The sequence below is a fragment of the Buteo buteo genome, chromosome 12, assembly GCF_964188355.1.
Source record: "Buteo buteo chromosome 12, bButBut1.hap1.1, whole genome shotgun sequence".
Lineage (NCBI taxonomy): Eukaryota > Metazoa > Chordata > Aves > Accipitriformes > Accipitridae > Buteo > Buteo buteo.
The window spans coordinates 14,940,786-14,956,795 of record NC_134182.1 but is presented as its reverse complement, the minus strand read 5'-3'; the positions used below and the strand labels follow the sequence as shown (position 1 = coordinate 14,956,795).

General features: G+C 37.2%; 1 protein-coding gene across 1 annotated transcript in view; it reads left to right on the top strand.

Annotated features, from left to right (window-relative positions):
* HAAO (3-hydroxyanthranilate 3,4-dioxygenase) overlaps nt 1-16,010 on the top strand; it is a 35,242-nt gene that overhangs the window by 9,865 nt on the left and 9,367 nt on the right. Inside the window, exons 3-6 of the mRNA XM_075042030.1 lie at nt 2,368-2,451; nt 4,673-4,779; nt 7,675-7,764; nt 8,498-8,541. Of these exons, the coding sequence (XP_074898131.1) occupies nt 2,368-2,451; nt 4,673-4,779; nt 7,675-7,764; nt 8,498-8,541 (325 nt within the window). The remainder of the gene's footprint in view (nt 1-2,367; nt 2,452-4,672; nt 4,780-7,674; nt 7,765-8,497; nt 8,542-16,010) is intronic.

Sequence of the window (16,010 nt, the reverse complement as noted above, 5' to 3'; positions counted from 1 at the left end):
GTGCACACACCCACAGACACCCCAGTACCTCCTTACTCAGGCCTTGATTTTTCCAGGAGATACTTAGGGAAAGGTTAGATTTTCCCAGAAGGCAAAGCTCAGTCAGTATTTATAAAAAAAAAACCCCAAATATCCTAGCAAAAAAGACAGTACATTACTGTATTGCCAAACTGTCCTGTGAAATGGGCATGGACTGTAACCCACTGAGATATTAAACAGTTGATAGTTTTCTTGATAAAAGTTCAGGGTATAATATAAGCACAGCAGTAGATTTAGTAATTACTGCCACTTGTATTAATCACAGTTATATCAGATGATTTATGGATGACTGAAGCACTCAGACATTTTAAAAAAAAAAGTTTTGAAGAATAGACCATAATTTACAGTGAAAGGTACTATTTAAATTCAGTCAGAAAAACACTTTTATTGACACTGTGTAGCCCACCTCATTCCTCCTTTCCCATTGCAAAACAATTCTTTTAATACAAAATACAGCGTTCAAAATCTTTCCTTATGACTGTGATGCTCACCTACTGAACTGGATGGCCCCTTTCCCCTCTCCAGTCTTTCATGACCAGAAAGTTTGCTTAGCTGCATGATTCATGGTCACAAGCAGAATAAAACTCTGCCTCTGTTGTCCTTCCCTTCATCTACATATCCTGTGCGTGTGTTCAGTAATGGCTCCCTCAGCAGTTATAGGGAAGGTAACACTCCAAAGCTCAATATTTCAAGAAGGATCTTTCCATTTCAGCATTACCAGTGACATATTGCCGATGGCCTGTGCGATAATCCATCAGGATCTTACGGTCCTAGATGAGTCTTTTTTGAAATGAAGGAGAGATCATTTCCCCACTCAAATCACTTTATGTTGTACAATGAGCAGTTAGCCCTGCCCAGCGTGCTCTGTAATGGGGGCTACTATAGCATTTTTTACAGTCGTTCAGTAACACCAAAGAAAATGACAGGAAAAGAACCTGGGGAAATGGAGTGCAAGGAGGATAAGTAGCATGGCACTGTGGCCATCTAGATAAGAGTTATAATTTACCCATTGTGATGTGTCTGGCACAAGGTGAACTTTTCACTCATATAAGAGCTCTCAGCATGAGCACTTTTCCAGTACATCTTCAGTTGTCTCTACCGTTTCATTCCCTTGGCAGCATATTTATTCTTTGTTAAGTTCATAGAGGTGTTTCTTGAATTCTCAGGGTTTGAATTAATATTTCAAAACTCTTTTGGAAATAATCCTGACTAAAAAAATTGATTAAGCTTTTCTAATGTTGGAAAAGGTTTAGTTGGGGGGGGGGGGTGGTATATACTTCGGTGGTTTCTTCTTTCCCCTATTTATTTTCCATTTTGCCAAAGTTGTAGTGAATTACTATAAATAAAATTATTTTCACTATACTTCTAACTTTTAATCAGGTTTCAATTTCACCTGCACTAGCAAGTATATGAATTAATCTCTTTGGTTTCTAGATATGGCAAACAGAACATGGAAAGCATATAGAAGCTTGGCAGAGAATGGTGGAAAAGTTGACTTTTGGAAGTATTATTGCTCTGTATTATAGAAAATGAGGAACAATGTGCCCATTATTCTAGGTCAAAGAGACCTGCTTACAGATCACAGCACAGTTCTGCCGCAAAACATGAGGCTAGGTCTGTGCACCTCAGAGCTCCCCCAAAGCTACTCTGAAAACAGACTTGTGGAAAGGTCACTGAGGACAGAATTACGGGTTCAGTGGTTCTGTCCTTATACATGCTTCAAATGTAATCCTTTTACATATACATGCACAGTAGGAAGAGGATCAGCTGTTGCTGGGCTTTGAGGGTATCCACAGAAATAAAGCAGAACAGCTTCCAAATGGGCAATTATTCCCAAATGAGAAAGCTTCATGAAAAAAAAAAAAAAAAAAAAAAAGAAAACATGCACCCAAAAAACTTGTGCATGCATATTTGGAGCTTATTTGGAAAAGTGACATTTAGTTTGACTGAATACAATAGTGAAGACCCTGCTACATCTGAAATGAAGCTTTATATACAATGTAATTAACAGATGTCTAAACCATAACATCCCAACCTACAAAGGAGTAAAGACAGGGCAACGGAATTCCACTGGGTTCACAGAATAGCTCTATAAGCAGTTATAGACCTCTTAGACTGTCAAATGCATGTAAGATAATGGAAATAATATATATTTAGTAATGCTTTCAAAAGCAACAAAGGTTGGAAGTCATTTATTGTTAGAAAAAAATATGTAAATATTTGCAATTACAGATCGAATGTATTTATACATGTATCCTTTATATATAGAATATGAAGTACAGAATGTTTTGGAGTAGTTGCCTTAATGCTATTTTCCTATTCCTTCAGCTGTTTTACCAGGTTAAAGGAGATATGTGTTTGAAGATAATTGAAAATGGGAAACAAAAAGACATTGTCATCCGAGAAGGGGAGGTAAAACAGGGTGATTTTTCTGTTATTGTTGTACATAGGTATGTTAAGTGAATATTTTATGAACTATTTAAAAGTCAATTTATCCCTGCTGTGCAAGAGATTGCATCACAATAAAAAAAAAATCTTCAATGCAGTATAGCAAATTCCATGTAATTAACAGCAAACTACAGTACACTGTGTTCAACATCTCATTATTTCAATAACAGATAAAAATCTCTCTGAGCATTTAGGATACCCATTCAGATAGTCAGGAATATACTGAGAGGATTTCTTATTCCCCTGAATGGCATGGAATCTGCCATGTGAATTCACGTGGATCAGTCTTTTATTTACATATTTTTAGGTACTGTCCTGGTTTCAGCTGGGATAGAGTTAATTGTCTTCCTAGTAGCTGGTATGGTGCTATGTTTTGAGTTCAGTATATGAAGAATGTTGATAACACTGACATTTTCAGTTGTTGCTCAGCAGTGTTTAGACTATAGTCAAGGATTTTTCAGCTTCTCATCCCCAGCCAGCGAGAAAGCTGGAGGGGCACAAGAAGTTGGCACAGGACAGAGCCAGGGCAGCTGACCCAAACTGGCCAACAGGGTATTCCATACCATGGGATGCCATGTCTAGTATAGGAACTGGGGGGGAGTGGGGGCTGGGGGATCGCCGCTGGGGGACTAACTGGGTGTCGATCAGCGTGTGGTGAGCAATTGCACTGCGCATCATTTGTACATTCCAGTCCTTTTATTACTACTGTTGTCATTTTATTAGTGTTATCATTATTAGTTTCTTCTTTTTCTATTCTATTCAACCGTTCTTATCTCAACCCACGAGTTTTACTTCTTTTCCCTGATTCTCTCCCCCATCCCACGGGGGAGGGGGAGTGAGTGAGTGGCTGCGTGGTGCTTAGTCACCAGCTGGGGTTAAACCACGACAGGTACATACTGCCCACCCACCCAAACACACCATTAAGCAAACTGCGTGGAACTTAGAAAGTTAAAAGATTCAACTATTTTCAGCCTTCTTTAGTCCTCACAGCTAGCCTTTGCAACCATCACAATACAAGAACAGCTTTAAAGAGCAATTTATGGATAAAATGTATCCAGCTGCACTCAGTTGTTTTTCCTTACAGTAGTGGACTTGCTAAAGCATACGTTGCAGTGTTCTTAATGAGTGCATGACTAAGTATTTTACTTGGTGTTACTACAAGTTATTAGATGTGCTACAACTGCCACTCATTGTCACAAGCTTGAACTGTACTCAGTCTTTGAAAGGATTATTAGGTCTAGTGGGCCCAGCCTTTAAAATGGAAGACATACATTAGATCCAATAGCTTGATGTCATTAGAAGTATTACAACATTTTCAATGAAGAAACAGATCTACATTTTCAAACCTACAGACAGTGAGAGTCTGGTAATACACTTCTCACTGGAGAAGTACATTCAGCTGAGATCTTGGCAAGTACCAGAAGCATTAATGAAAAGGAGTGCACAATATCCTTAGTGGGAAGACTGACACTAGACCTGGTGAGGCACTATCATTAGCTCTGTTTTGTAGACAGACTTGCCCAAACTTGGCTAAGAAATCTGTAGCACTGAAGAACAGTACAGGCTTGTACCACCTTCCTACGTAATCAGATAGCTGCTAGAAAAAGGTTTATTCTCAAACTTCAGCAATAGACTTCTCCCAACCTAATGTTGTCTAGTCACTTTGTCACTTGCTTGAGTAAGTAGCCCCTCATATTTGTTAATTATTTCTGAAGAGAATAACACTCCTCATCATGCAATCACAGGTGCTTACTGTGTTGGAGGGATACATGTGGTTGATTAGTTTAGACATTTTCTAGAGGTGACAACAAACTTGCTTTTTATTTCTGTTTCTGCTACTCAGAAATTGCAGTAAATTTATAAATTCCAGATGAGTAACTGGTTAGATTTTAATTTCAGTTGTGTCCAGCAATGATGATCAAACCAGGAGGAAAGCACCTGACTGCCATAAAGGCAGTGCTGATTGCAGTCAGTGGTCATCATTCACTGAGAAAGCAAGAAACAGTATCTGCTGGGCTGTTGGTACCAAAGTGGGTGCAGCTGCAGAGGAGGAACACAGGATCAACAAAGAGTAGGGGAAAAGGGGGGCAAGGAGCAGAGGGGTTTGCGGGTTGGGGGGCGGAGGAAGGACAACACAAAGAACAAAGACTTCCTGACACTGATGCTTTCCCATTTCTTTGAACAGATGTTCCTCCTACCTGCTAGGATACCTCATTCTCCTCAGAGATACGCAAACACTGTGGGTCTTGTGATTGAGAGGGAAAGATTAAAGACAGAAGTTGATGGGCTCAGGTGAAGTATAAACTGTTGACTAATCTGTTAGGATTCATAATATAAACTAATTTCTCATGTCAATACAATACTGTATTTTACTTTCCTGATAATTTATCAGATTCACCCTGGCAATTTTGTACTAATTTTATCCACACATCTATTTACCTATACATACATAAACAGAGATCTCATTTAGCATTTGATTTAGTTAAACAAGGAACATGTTGAAGTGTCTTAAATGCATGCTGTGTTTATAGCTATCTACTTATGTATTGCCTATCCTCATAAGTTTTAAAATCTCAGAGCTCTGTAACAACACAAACCAAAAAAGACTTTTTTTTTATCAATTCTGGCAAGCAGAACATTAATTCCTTTGTAAGCGCTGAAATGAAAAAGATGAAGAGGAGCTTTCTTGGCACGTATGTGGGAAGCTGGGAACAAAAGTCAGGTTTCCTTATGCTAACCCCTCTACATTGTACACACCTCTGCCTAGCTTTTACTGCCTTATGAGAACAACATCTTCAAAGAAATGAGAGGTTTACTTTGTATTCTAGTGGGAGCAGGACTAAGCCTTGTCCTGTGGTCATACAGAACTCATAAGTCCAAGAAGGCAAGTCATAGCAGTAACATTAGCCAAGTTAGAAAAGCTGGTTTGATATTAACCAGATACGACTGACCAAAGAGAGTTTACAGCTATTTGTGTAATTTATAAAGATTTAAAACTATGGTAATATTTGTAATGTACTGTTTCTGTCCTTTTGCCTACAGTTTTGTTGCATGGGCGGTACCACAGCAGGAAGATTACAAATATGTGGAGCTAGAAAGATATGCTTTTTCATTCAAGCAGAAAAGGCTAAAGAAAGAAATAAGAAACTAAGAAAGGGACCATTCAGAAAAACCCACCTGATTGGATTCCAAGCTAAAGACAAATTCAGTTCACTTAAAACATTGTTCATCTATGCATTTGTCCCTTTTTTTCCTTTCATTGCAGGTCTGTGGATTATGAGCACTTACATTATTAAAAGATATCTTGAGCTAGAAACAATTGGCCAGTGATTCAGATAACAATGCTTATTTGTAATAAAGGAACATAAGTAGCTTTAGGTAACTAAGTAAAATAACCTACCTTGTACATGAGGTCTGTGAATGGTATCAGTTAGAGAGATGCTGAATGCCTTTTTAGGGATCCCAGATAGATCTAGAGATTTGCACTCCATTATAGTCATGCTCTTGTGGAGAAATTAAACTAAAAGCTACCATATGGTTTGCAGGTGGAAAAAATAATTGGATTAACAAAGCACATTCTTAATTGAAAATATCAGGTGCCTGAAAATAAATCACTCAGAGGTTTTTAGTGCCCTTGTTTTCACATTGACATGATGAACAGACACCTGAAGTTTTGGAGGTAAACAATCATGTCATACTTTTGAACCTACATTGTCTCTCTGTTTGCTCCTGGGAGAGATGGGGATTTATAACCAGAACCTCTAATCTTCTCAAACTTTTTTTCACTCCCAGCCACCTGCAGCAAAGACTCTACAAGAGGAAGTCATAATAACCTTTGAAGTATGCTGACTCAAGGTCTAATATTACGTTACTGTTCCATTATTTATCATGCCTACAAGCCTCAGTCATAAATCAGAGCCCCCAGCATGCCAATTATTGTACAAGTGAAGAATAAGTAGCCTGCCCCAGTGTTTCAGCCTAAGTAATGATTACATGCTTTGTACTATAAGAAAAATGCACTAGCTAATCTTAATCCTATGGCAAAGAAGTACAGAAACAACTAGTTTCTGTATTAGATGTTAGTTGTGTGGTTGGATTCTTTAACATCTAATAAGGTGCAGAGTCCTTCCCAGGTGCAAAGCCTTTTCCCAACTGAGACATTTGTAACACCTCTCTTCTCTGTAGATTCTGTGTGTTCAATATTTGTGCTCAGAGCACAGCTTTTTCCATATTGGAGGCATTAATAACGTTACTCTCTTCTGAGTACCCTGTTTTTGCAAAACTTGAGGAGCCACGATGCTCTTAGAAAGTTTCTGGACAATATATATATAGATACATAAGACAGACATGAATATACAAATATGCACAGTATAATTATATAAGCCTTGTTTCCTTCTTCAAACACACATTCCAGTGGCTTTAACCCAAAGGACATATAGGACCTGTTTACAAGCAGTTGCAATATGAGTGACCGTACTTATGCATCACTCCCTTGCCAGTCTATGCAGTCTTTTTTAAATCTGTAGGTAAATTCTATATTTGCCATTCCATAGATTACAGCAACCTTGACCTGTTGATCTCAGCACAATATTTCTTTGTTAAGACATAAAATAATGCAAATGAAGCACTAAGTTCCTCTTCAGAGGGGTGACCTAAACAACATTTACCAAATTTATGTAGCTGACAACTATCTATTTTTTGCAAACAAGTCCATAAGCTACCTTGTTTTCTTAACAGTCCATGCATGGGCAATAAGCAAGCTGAGTCTCTTAAATATGAGCATTTATCTCATAGCTGCATGGAAGCAGTTACTAGAAATGGTATTTGGGGCCAATTATTTTTTTCAGTAACTACATCCAAAGTGAGAGTAATTAGTCCCAAGGGACTGTGTCACCAATCATTTCCAGGATTAAATCTGGAAAGTTTGCTGAAGGAATTTGGTGACTTATCTGTGGTTGATCAGCAGAACTACAAGGCCCTCCATAGAAGTTTGAGCACCCCACCCACCATGTCAGCTAACCAGGGAGACAGAAAGCTTCCCTAAATAACCATTCATCAGAATAAAGTACACCAGGATTGAGAATAACATGCTCTTACACAACATCAAGTAGCTATTTTCTTGAAAGGACTGAAACTGCATGATCAGTTAGTTAATAAAAGGATTGACTAATGTTTTTACTTTGTCAGATACTATGTTGGAAAATCAACTAATGTCCTCTTTGAAAAATGGTTCCACTGTGAAGATCTCGGCACTCAACTTATACCAATAATTCAAGAGTAAGCTTTTTTCTGCGTAAATTTTAAAAGACTGGTTAAAATGATCTAATAGATCATCAGTCTGTGATTTACATAGTTAATTTTCTATTTATGCTGCATTTTACATAGACTTGTTAAAAGTTAATTGCTGCTCTACAAATTTTTAATCATATCTTGTACACCCCCCAAACCCATTAAATCAGGTTAAAAAACTATTAAAGTCAAGTGTTCCTCACATCTATCTGGAACATATTTTTTGAACAAGTAAAAGCACCCTGCTGCAAAGTGCAAAAAGAATTGAATGAAAGATTAACACAGAATTGAATGAAAATAACACTGAATTGATGGTAGGTTAACTAGGTAAAACGCTTGCCTTAAGGCTTCTTTCACTCTTGCCTTATTCTAAGTACTTTTAATCAATATTATTCATGAATAATCAGTACTGTAGTGAATTTGGTAGAGGGCTGCTTTCTAGGAAATGTGTGAATGCCATCAATTAACTAATCAATTTGTTAAACGGTTGCTAAAGTTGAACAAGGAAATTGTTTAGTGACACGAATTTTGAAGGACTTTCGGACAAACCCTCTGTCAATAAAATAGATATAGCCCTGTTGAATACATGTGATAGTAGCTAAGGATCTGGCACATCCATTCTCAGCACAAAGCTTAATGGCTGGTATTACTGCCTAGTCTTTGTTAACCTACAGAAGATGAACATGACTTTTTACTAGCATTTAAATGTTTATTATTCCAGGTTTTTCAATTCAAGACAATATCAAACTGGAAAACCAAACCCAGGTAATGCAAATTAATTTCAGAATTAGAAAAATTACTGTACCTGATTGAATAGCAATGATTCTCTCCACAAAATGGCTAAGTTTCTGTTTTTCTTTCTGATTATGTAAATTAAAGTTACTTTGGAAAGTAATTCTTTTCATTACCCCAACCACAAATAAAATCAATATACATGATTACCCACAGCATCTTGGCTGTTCACGTGATGCCATTGTAATGACCTATCAGGTAACTGTACAGTGTGAAATCTCAATGTCTCTATCCTTGCATGCCATTCAAGTCTTATACTAACAAAATTTCATTTCTGACCGCGCAGAATGAGATTTCTGCGAGTTGAATATACACTCTATACCTACTTGTACTCCTTTACCTGTAACTATACACTGTGATCTACTCTTGGGAAAAAAGGACACCTAGAGAAAGACAGATAGTTTTAGTTCATGTAGGGTCTGATCCATTTAACATTTTATTTCCATGCTGTCTTGCCCTATTTTTTATTTTGCCTCTGTGGATAGCGACTGCAACTTCCACACTTGAGCAGATACTCCAGTTGTAACTTGACTCTTGAGTCTGCTGGAAAGAGACATAGAACATAGGGGGAGTGACTGTTAAAACTAATTTATTAATATCTTTAGGAATCAGATCTCTCAAACATGATGGTTGCTTTCTGTAAGGCAACTGACGTCTCTATTGCAAGGATACTTGCAACAGCACCTTCAGCGGGAAACTTGTTTTGCTGAAATCTTACAATCCTGTTGGCCTACAGCTCTACGTGATCATCCAGGATGTGCATGATCCATTGCTATTAATGTAAACTATGTGCAAAATACCACCCACCTGTCTTAACTATGTCCAAAAGACTACACTATGTGACCATTTCTGCATCTGCAGGAACAGTTTCTACAGACTATTTGCAAGTGTTTTAGTTGGGTGCAACCTGGTCAGTTCTGCTGCAGGAACTTCGGGAGAGTCTCCATGAGATTGCCAAGTTCTTAACTGACACATGGAAACATACAGATCAGCATAAGCACAGCAGGAGCTGCCTGTGGCATCTCCAGGACAGCCTGAGATTCCCACCTGGAGAGTTCCTGCACGAGTTAGCCAAATACTGTTATGAAGGCCAGCAGTTCAGTCAATCCCATTGCTCAGCTAGGTTTGTTGTTTCAAATCAGTCTGTTGTCTCATTTATGCAGATGACTGACTGGGGGGCATCCTGCACCAACCAGGAAATTTATGGGTCAGGTGCACTGCACGTGCACACACGCACAGCCGTAATACCAAGCTATGTTACTTTTACAACTACATGACAAACTTGAATGTCATCCTTCAGTCATACCCATAACTCAAGTTCCATAGCTCTTGCCACAAGTTAAAGACAAATTTTAGTTCCCCTCTCCAAGAGTTTTTTGGAACCCGTTGTCCTTAATCTCCGTATTCATTCCCAAATGTCATAAGAAAGATGATTTTTATTAATTACTCTAATAGAGACAAAGGTTCTAGTGAAACATTATATCCACATCTATCCTATTTCTCAGCTTGATACTCACCATTAAAATGTCACTGCCTGCCATCTCAGTCAATAATGGAACAAAGTTCTTACTCAGATCCTAAAATCAGGTAAAGATATTTTTTGCATGAACATCACCTTTCTTAAAAATAGTTGACAAAATCACTGTCACCATGTATGTCCTATGTATGGGATTGCAACCTTACAAGCCCTTGCAGTCAGGAAATTGTAAGCCAGCCAGAAACCCTGCCTGAAAGACTTTGCAGCTGAACCAGCTTTTGGCATTGGCTCTCTGACACACCATCAAAATGTATTTATTTTAATTTGTGCTTATTTTAATTGGAGTACATCACCGGTGTGACATGTTTGGGTGTTGATGGGGGTTTTTTTGTTGTTTTGAGGTTTTTTTGCAGGTGGGGGGAGTGGGGTGTAGGTAGAGCAGGTATTGTCTCTCACTGTGTGTTTATACAGTGTCTAACAGAGGAAATATAATTTCAGATGAAGCCTCTAGATGCTGCTGTAATAAAAAAAATCATCTCACACATACTATCCTTGTTCAATACAGTGATTTCCAATAAGCATCCCTCAACAGTCTGAGCTAAGAGCTTATACATCAGTAACAAATTAATTATATCAGTGCAGAAAATAAGAACATTAAAGATTTATATTGTTAATATTTTTGCAGAAGATTAGAGCTAAAGAACAAACCTGACAATCAATCAGAAGCTATGATACATCTTGACACGTTTTTTTAAACACGGAACTCTGAGAAATTTATTGATAAATCCACCACAGAAGGTCTTTCTTTGTAATTTATTCAAAATCTGTAAAAAGGCCAAAAGGCATGAGATACTTCCATTAAAGCTGAAAAAAGTTTTTTTCAACACACACACACAAAAAAAGACAAGTAAACGTAGTTATTTTGCTCAAAGCTTAATACATCTTTTCCCACTGAATGGATTCTCCTCTTGGTTTAGCCACTAAGTCAGGACAACAAATATTTGAAATGCTCTTGGCTTAACTCTTGCCATAAGCAAAAAGCAGTCAACAAAGTTACATGGCAGGCTTTCAGTCTGGAAAACAGGTCCATTTTTTCCGATTTTCAGTTCTCATGGACAATAAGAAGCTCAAAGTCTCAGTGATGTCTTACACATGAGGAAAATACCCCAGATTTTTAGTTACAGAATTTTTAGCTAGCAGCTCCTGTAACTGTCAGTGAGGCCTGTGTTAAAAAAAAATAAAAAGAAGATCAAAGTTTGATTGAGATATGAGTAAGCTGGTAATATGTTCCTTCTGCAGGCATACGCAACTGATAGAGAAATAATGCTTTGGAATTATTCCCTCAGCAGAATTTTTTTAAGTAGAATTCAACAACCAGCATGACACTTGTAACACATAACAAGCTACCACCAGTTTCTCTCTCAAGACATATTTTAACAAGATTTGAGCTGGCCTATGCAGAGGGCTGGTTTTCAGCCTCTTCTTTCAATTGCTCTTCTGAAATCCAGAATCTCCTCAGTTTAAAAGTGCTAGCTGAAGCACTCAGCTTCAGGTTCACCTCTACATAAACCAGAACCTTTTCAGAGAGAAATGGAATAAAATTGAAGAAAAACATCTTGAAAGAAACCCTTGATTGCAGCTCACTCATAAAGGAAAGCTATAAATGGAATCAATCAAGGTCCAATTCCTTTTTAAAAAAAAAAAACATACAAAAAAAAGATACCCAAGTCCAGATTTTTTCTTGATTTATTTATGGTTTCTGGCTCAGCCAACATCAGGGCAAGTCCCTCTGAAAGCAGGGTTACTCAGAATATATGAAAAGACAGCAGTAGCTATTAAAAAGATACATTTTAGAAGAGGGTCTCAAGTACCATCAGGTGAAATACAATCAGAAACAGGTATTGCATGCAATCCTTACTTCAGGCATCTTCCCTGTTTTGTACTGAATTACTCTTTTGTTACCATGTGTAGAAATAAAGTCTGAGAAAAGGCTCCCCTCCTTTTATTAATAAGGGTGAATATATTTAAGATATAGTCTAAACATACCAAGAACACTCAAGATAGGTTGGTTTGGTTTACTTTACACAATTTTTGACAGGAGGAATCACAGTTATCAAAACAACTCTTCCTACTTTCAGTTGAATCAAACTGGAAGTAAGATTCTCAGGGTTTCTATTTCATCCCAATTTTATAGTCAATTTATAGTCAAAAGGACAAGGGACAGTTCAGACAGGCAAACCCCAGTTCTAATAAACAGTGATGGCTGAATATTGTTCGCAAAAGTATCCAGAAGTTCAAAAGTTTATCCTGCCATGGTCACTGAAATAGTCCAGGCTTCTTTTATGTGAAATTTGATGGCAAAAAGTGCAAGAAAAGACTTTTCCTAAGTTAGGCTTGTTTAAAAATTATCTTTAATAACATCAATGGTGTAGGTAGAATATCAGGTTTTTGTTTATCCATATTAATTAATCAATTTCTAATTATCAATGAAATCTTAATTCCCATAAAAGCTTTGTTGTCAGTGGACATAGAGATATATAATACAAAAACCAGACCTGTACTGACTTCACTAGCAAAAGTTTCATCAATTCTAGGTGTATCTAGGATAATTTACAGTCTGGACTTAAAATCTGGTTAGTATTGTTAGAATACAGCACAGTTCTATGCTTGTGGTTCAGAGCAGACAAAACCTAAGGATCTGAATGAGCATGAAAAATTGGGTCTTTTCTTCAGTCCATTGGAGTAGGAATACCATACAGCCTAGGGCACGGTCTATAAACAAACATTTTCTGGTTTCAGTAGTGCTATTAAACAAGTTCTAATTGTGAGCTCAGCACTATAAAAATCAACTTCTGTACTGTCATCCTCTGTAGCTAATCCAGTGCAACTTCTGTAGACAGTATTTGCTGTTCAGTGTTGTTTCAGTGGTGTATAAAAACAAGCAGATCGAAAGAGAAGAGTGTTAATAACTTAAACTAAGAAAAAGCTAAAGAATAAAGATAACTGGCTAGTGGGCAATATTTAATTAAATCTACCTTAAAAATAAAAATGAGGAAGAAATTCTGTCTTCATTTACACTAGAGCAAATATAGGGCCATTCTTCTGAACTTAAAAGAACTGTATAAATATTAGTGCCTTTCTGTTGTAGGTATATTGAAATAATTCTAAAGATACTACTATTGTAGTTTTTTAAAAATAAGAATGATGATTTTGGAAATAAGTTTTATTTGCTATGAAGCTGTTTAGAAAACTGAGAATTTGATTCTCTTTTCTCTCCTCTTTTAAGGACTTCCAACATATCTAGATAGATTGCTCTTTCTCTTCTATAATGTGTTACTTCCTTCTGCTTTGAGTACTTGTATTAAAAAAAAAACAACATATGAGCATTTAGATATTAAGGAGTGTCCCTCTAGGGAATTTATTTTGCAGAGAGCCACCAGGAGGTCTCCAGGACAGAACAGTATTCAAACTGATACAGAGTCAATCATTTTTAACTGTCGAGACCCACCATAATCATACAATTCTCTGAGACATTACCTATAACTTTTATGAACACTTGAATCTACTCCTGTTCTGTGTCAACGTCCTTGTCTCTATTCTGGCAAAGATGCCTTCCTAAATACACCGTTCATCTTTATCCCATCATACCTAAACCCTTTAAGTAACTTCCAAGTCATGTTCATATCTCTCCTGAAGCCCACCTGAACTGCAAAGGGTACATAGGTGGAAGAAGGGAATGGAATCATCTAATATACACCTCCAATCCTGTATAACCATGCAACCTCTCACTGGCTTCATCCATTTCCCCTTCCATCATATTTAAGAACTTTCCACACCACATGGGTCCCCAGTGAGCATATAACTAGTAATGGAGGTTAAGAGCTCAGATGAACCAACTTAAGTCAGCAACATTTAATACACAAATAAAGTAGAATTACAATGTCTGAAGTAAGGCTTCTATAATTTGTCATACGAAAACTTATTCTAAACTTTTTAATCCAAAAATACAACATATCATCCAAAACCCAGGACTGCAGGCTGCATGTTCTCTGGAGCCAGGAATGCTCCAGAAGTTCATTAGGCGCCCAGAGCCCAGACCTGCTAATAACAACAGTCATCAAACAAAACAAAAAAGGTCTCCAGGAAAAAGTCTGCTTCTCCCACAATATTTTCAGCTGAGTCTCCTCAAAGAGAGGCAGAACATAAACCGTAATCTCCAGGAGCTGTCCTAATGCTTAACCATGGGAACCAAGCCACTACTGACCTTTAGTACATAACGTATGTAATAAACCTACCAGGGAAATTGGAAGAAATGCCCTATAAAGTTGTTTTCCTTTCTGTTCAGACTTTATTGAAAAAAAAAATCTAATATTTTTAAGAGCTCTAAAGCTCAGAACAGTTTCACAGCAGGTATGTCTTCTCTAATAAGGTAGCTTCTTTCTTTCTTACACTCTTAAGTGCTCCCCATACAGCAACATCTGAAACAGGAAACTTACTAACGGAGTCAGTCTGACATTTTCACTAGTGTTTCTAAGGCTATTTAGTAGTAATAGCTTACACATGCTGTACAAATCCTCATCTCACAAACGTAGTGAGGTCTCAACACTTGTTATAATGAAATATCCTATTCCACTTCTATGGAATCAGAAGTTACGCACAAAGATGATTAATGAAGTGCACACAGTCATATAAAAGGCAGATTCAGAAACAAAAATTAAGATTCCTGATTTCAGGATTGGAACAGTAGTCAGTATTTCTCAATACAATTTATCATTCATAATTACAATGACCTAGCTATATCAGGAACAGCCTTTAAACAGAATTAGGGCCTAAATCTTGCAATTTCGTTGTTCTAATTTATTCCCTTCCTTCTGGCTGGTGATATCTCCTTTTGAAGAGGCTATATTTCTTTATTACAAAAATATTTTTCAAAGCTTTCCTCATCAAACTTCTTTGTTTCTATTAGGAAAAAAAAATTGTTTAGTTTCCAGCATAGATTTAATGACACAAAGAAAAATGTGCCTAGAAATAATTACAGGGACAAGTCATAAATTAGCAGTCATGACAATTCTCAGGGCACGCTACAAAACCAAATACAGTTACACAGGGAAATGTATGATTACACCAAGAGAGTGCTGTATTTTCAGCTAAATGTTTCTGCATCTATACTCAACAACAGTGAAACGAACCAACTACCCCCAAAGTAATCAGTCACCATCAGCACTTTCACTCTGGATTTTTATATGGAATGAGCTACATACTTGTTTTTTCAAACCCAGATGCCTGAAGTTACATCCCCCAGTCCACAGGTTTTATTTGCAGAGGTATTAAACTCCTACTAGTCTCATTGACATTTCTGTTAATGTAGAGAATAATGCAGACTTTTCATAGGAATTAGGTAGGAACATATGGGAAAAACATCCCAGGGTATATATTATTGCTGGCATTGGCAATTAAACATGAAATACTGCAAAACTGTCACATCAGAAATATTCATTATGATAGTATTCTTTAAAGAGATGGAAGGGATGATTAGGAAGTGGACATAAAAAATGAATACACAGTTCTAAAATAATTTGTGAGCTCCTTATGCCTAGTCTGGATGATTTTATGCTCAGTTAAAGGACAACAAAACAAAGAGAATCTAACTGCTCCACTTTGGATAAGGATGTCTTCTGCTTTTACAGAGGGAGACACCATTTGTAAGGTACTTTCTCACATCCTTGCGTGGAGACGGGGCCACAGCATGCAGGGACAGACTGTTTCTGAGGCAGCACAGTGACTTAGCATGGAGGGGCTTTCATAATTAGTAAGAACATATAAGGTCATTTAAAGATTTGAAGTTTTTTTCCATCTAGAACATGCTGCCTAGAAGTGAAGGATGGCATGTCACTGACAAATATAGTTTTTCATAAAGCCAACATGTAATCAGTTTGATAGTTGACACTATTTCAATATATTGTAT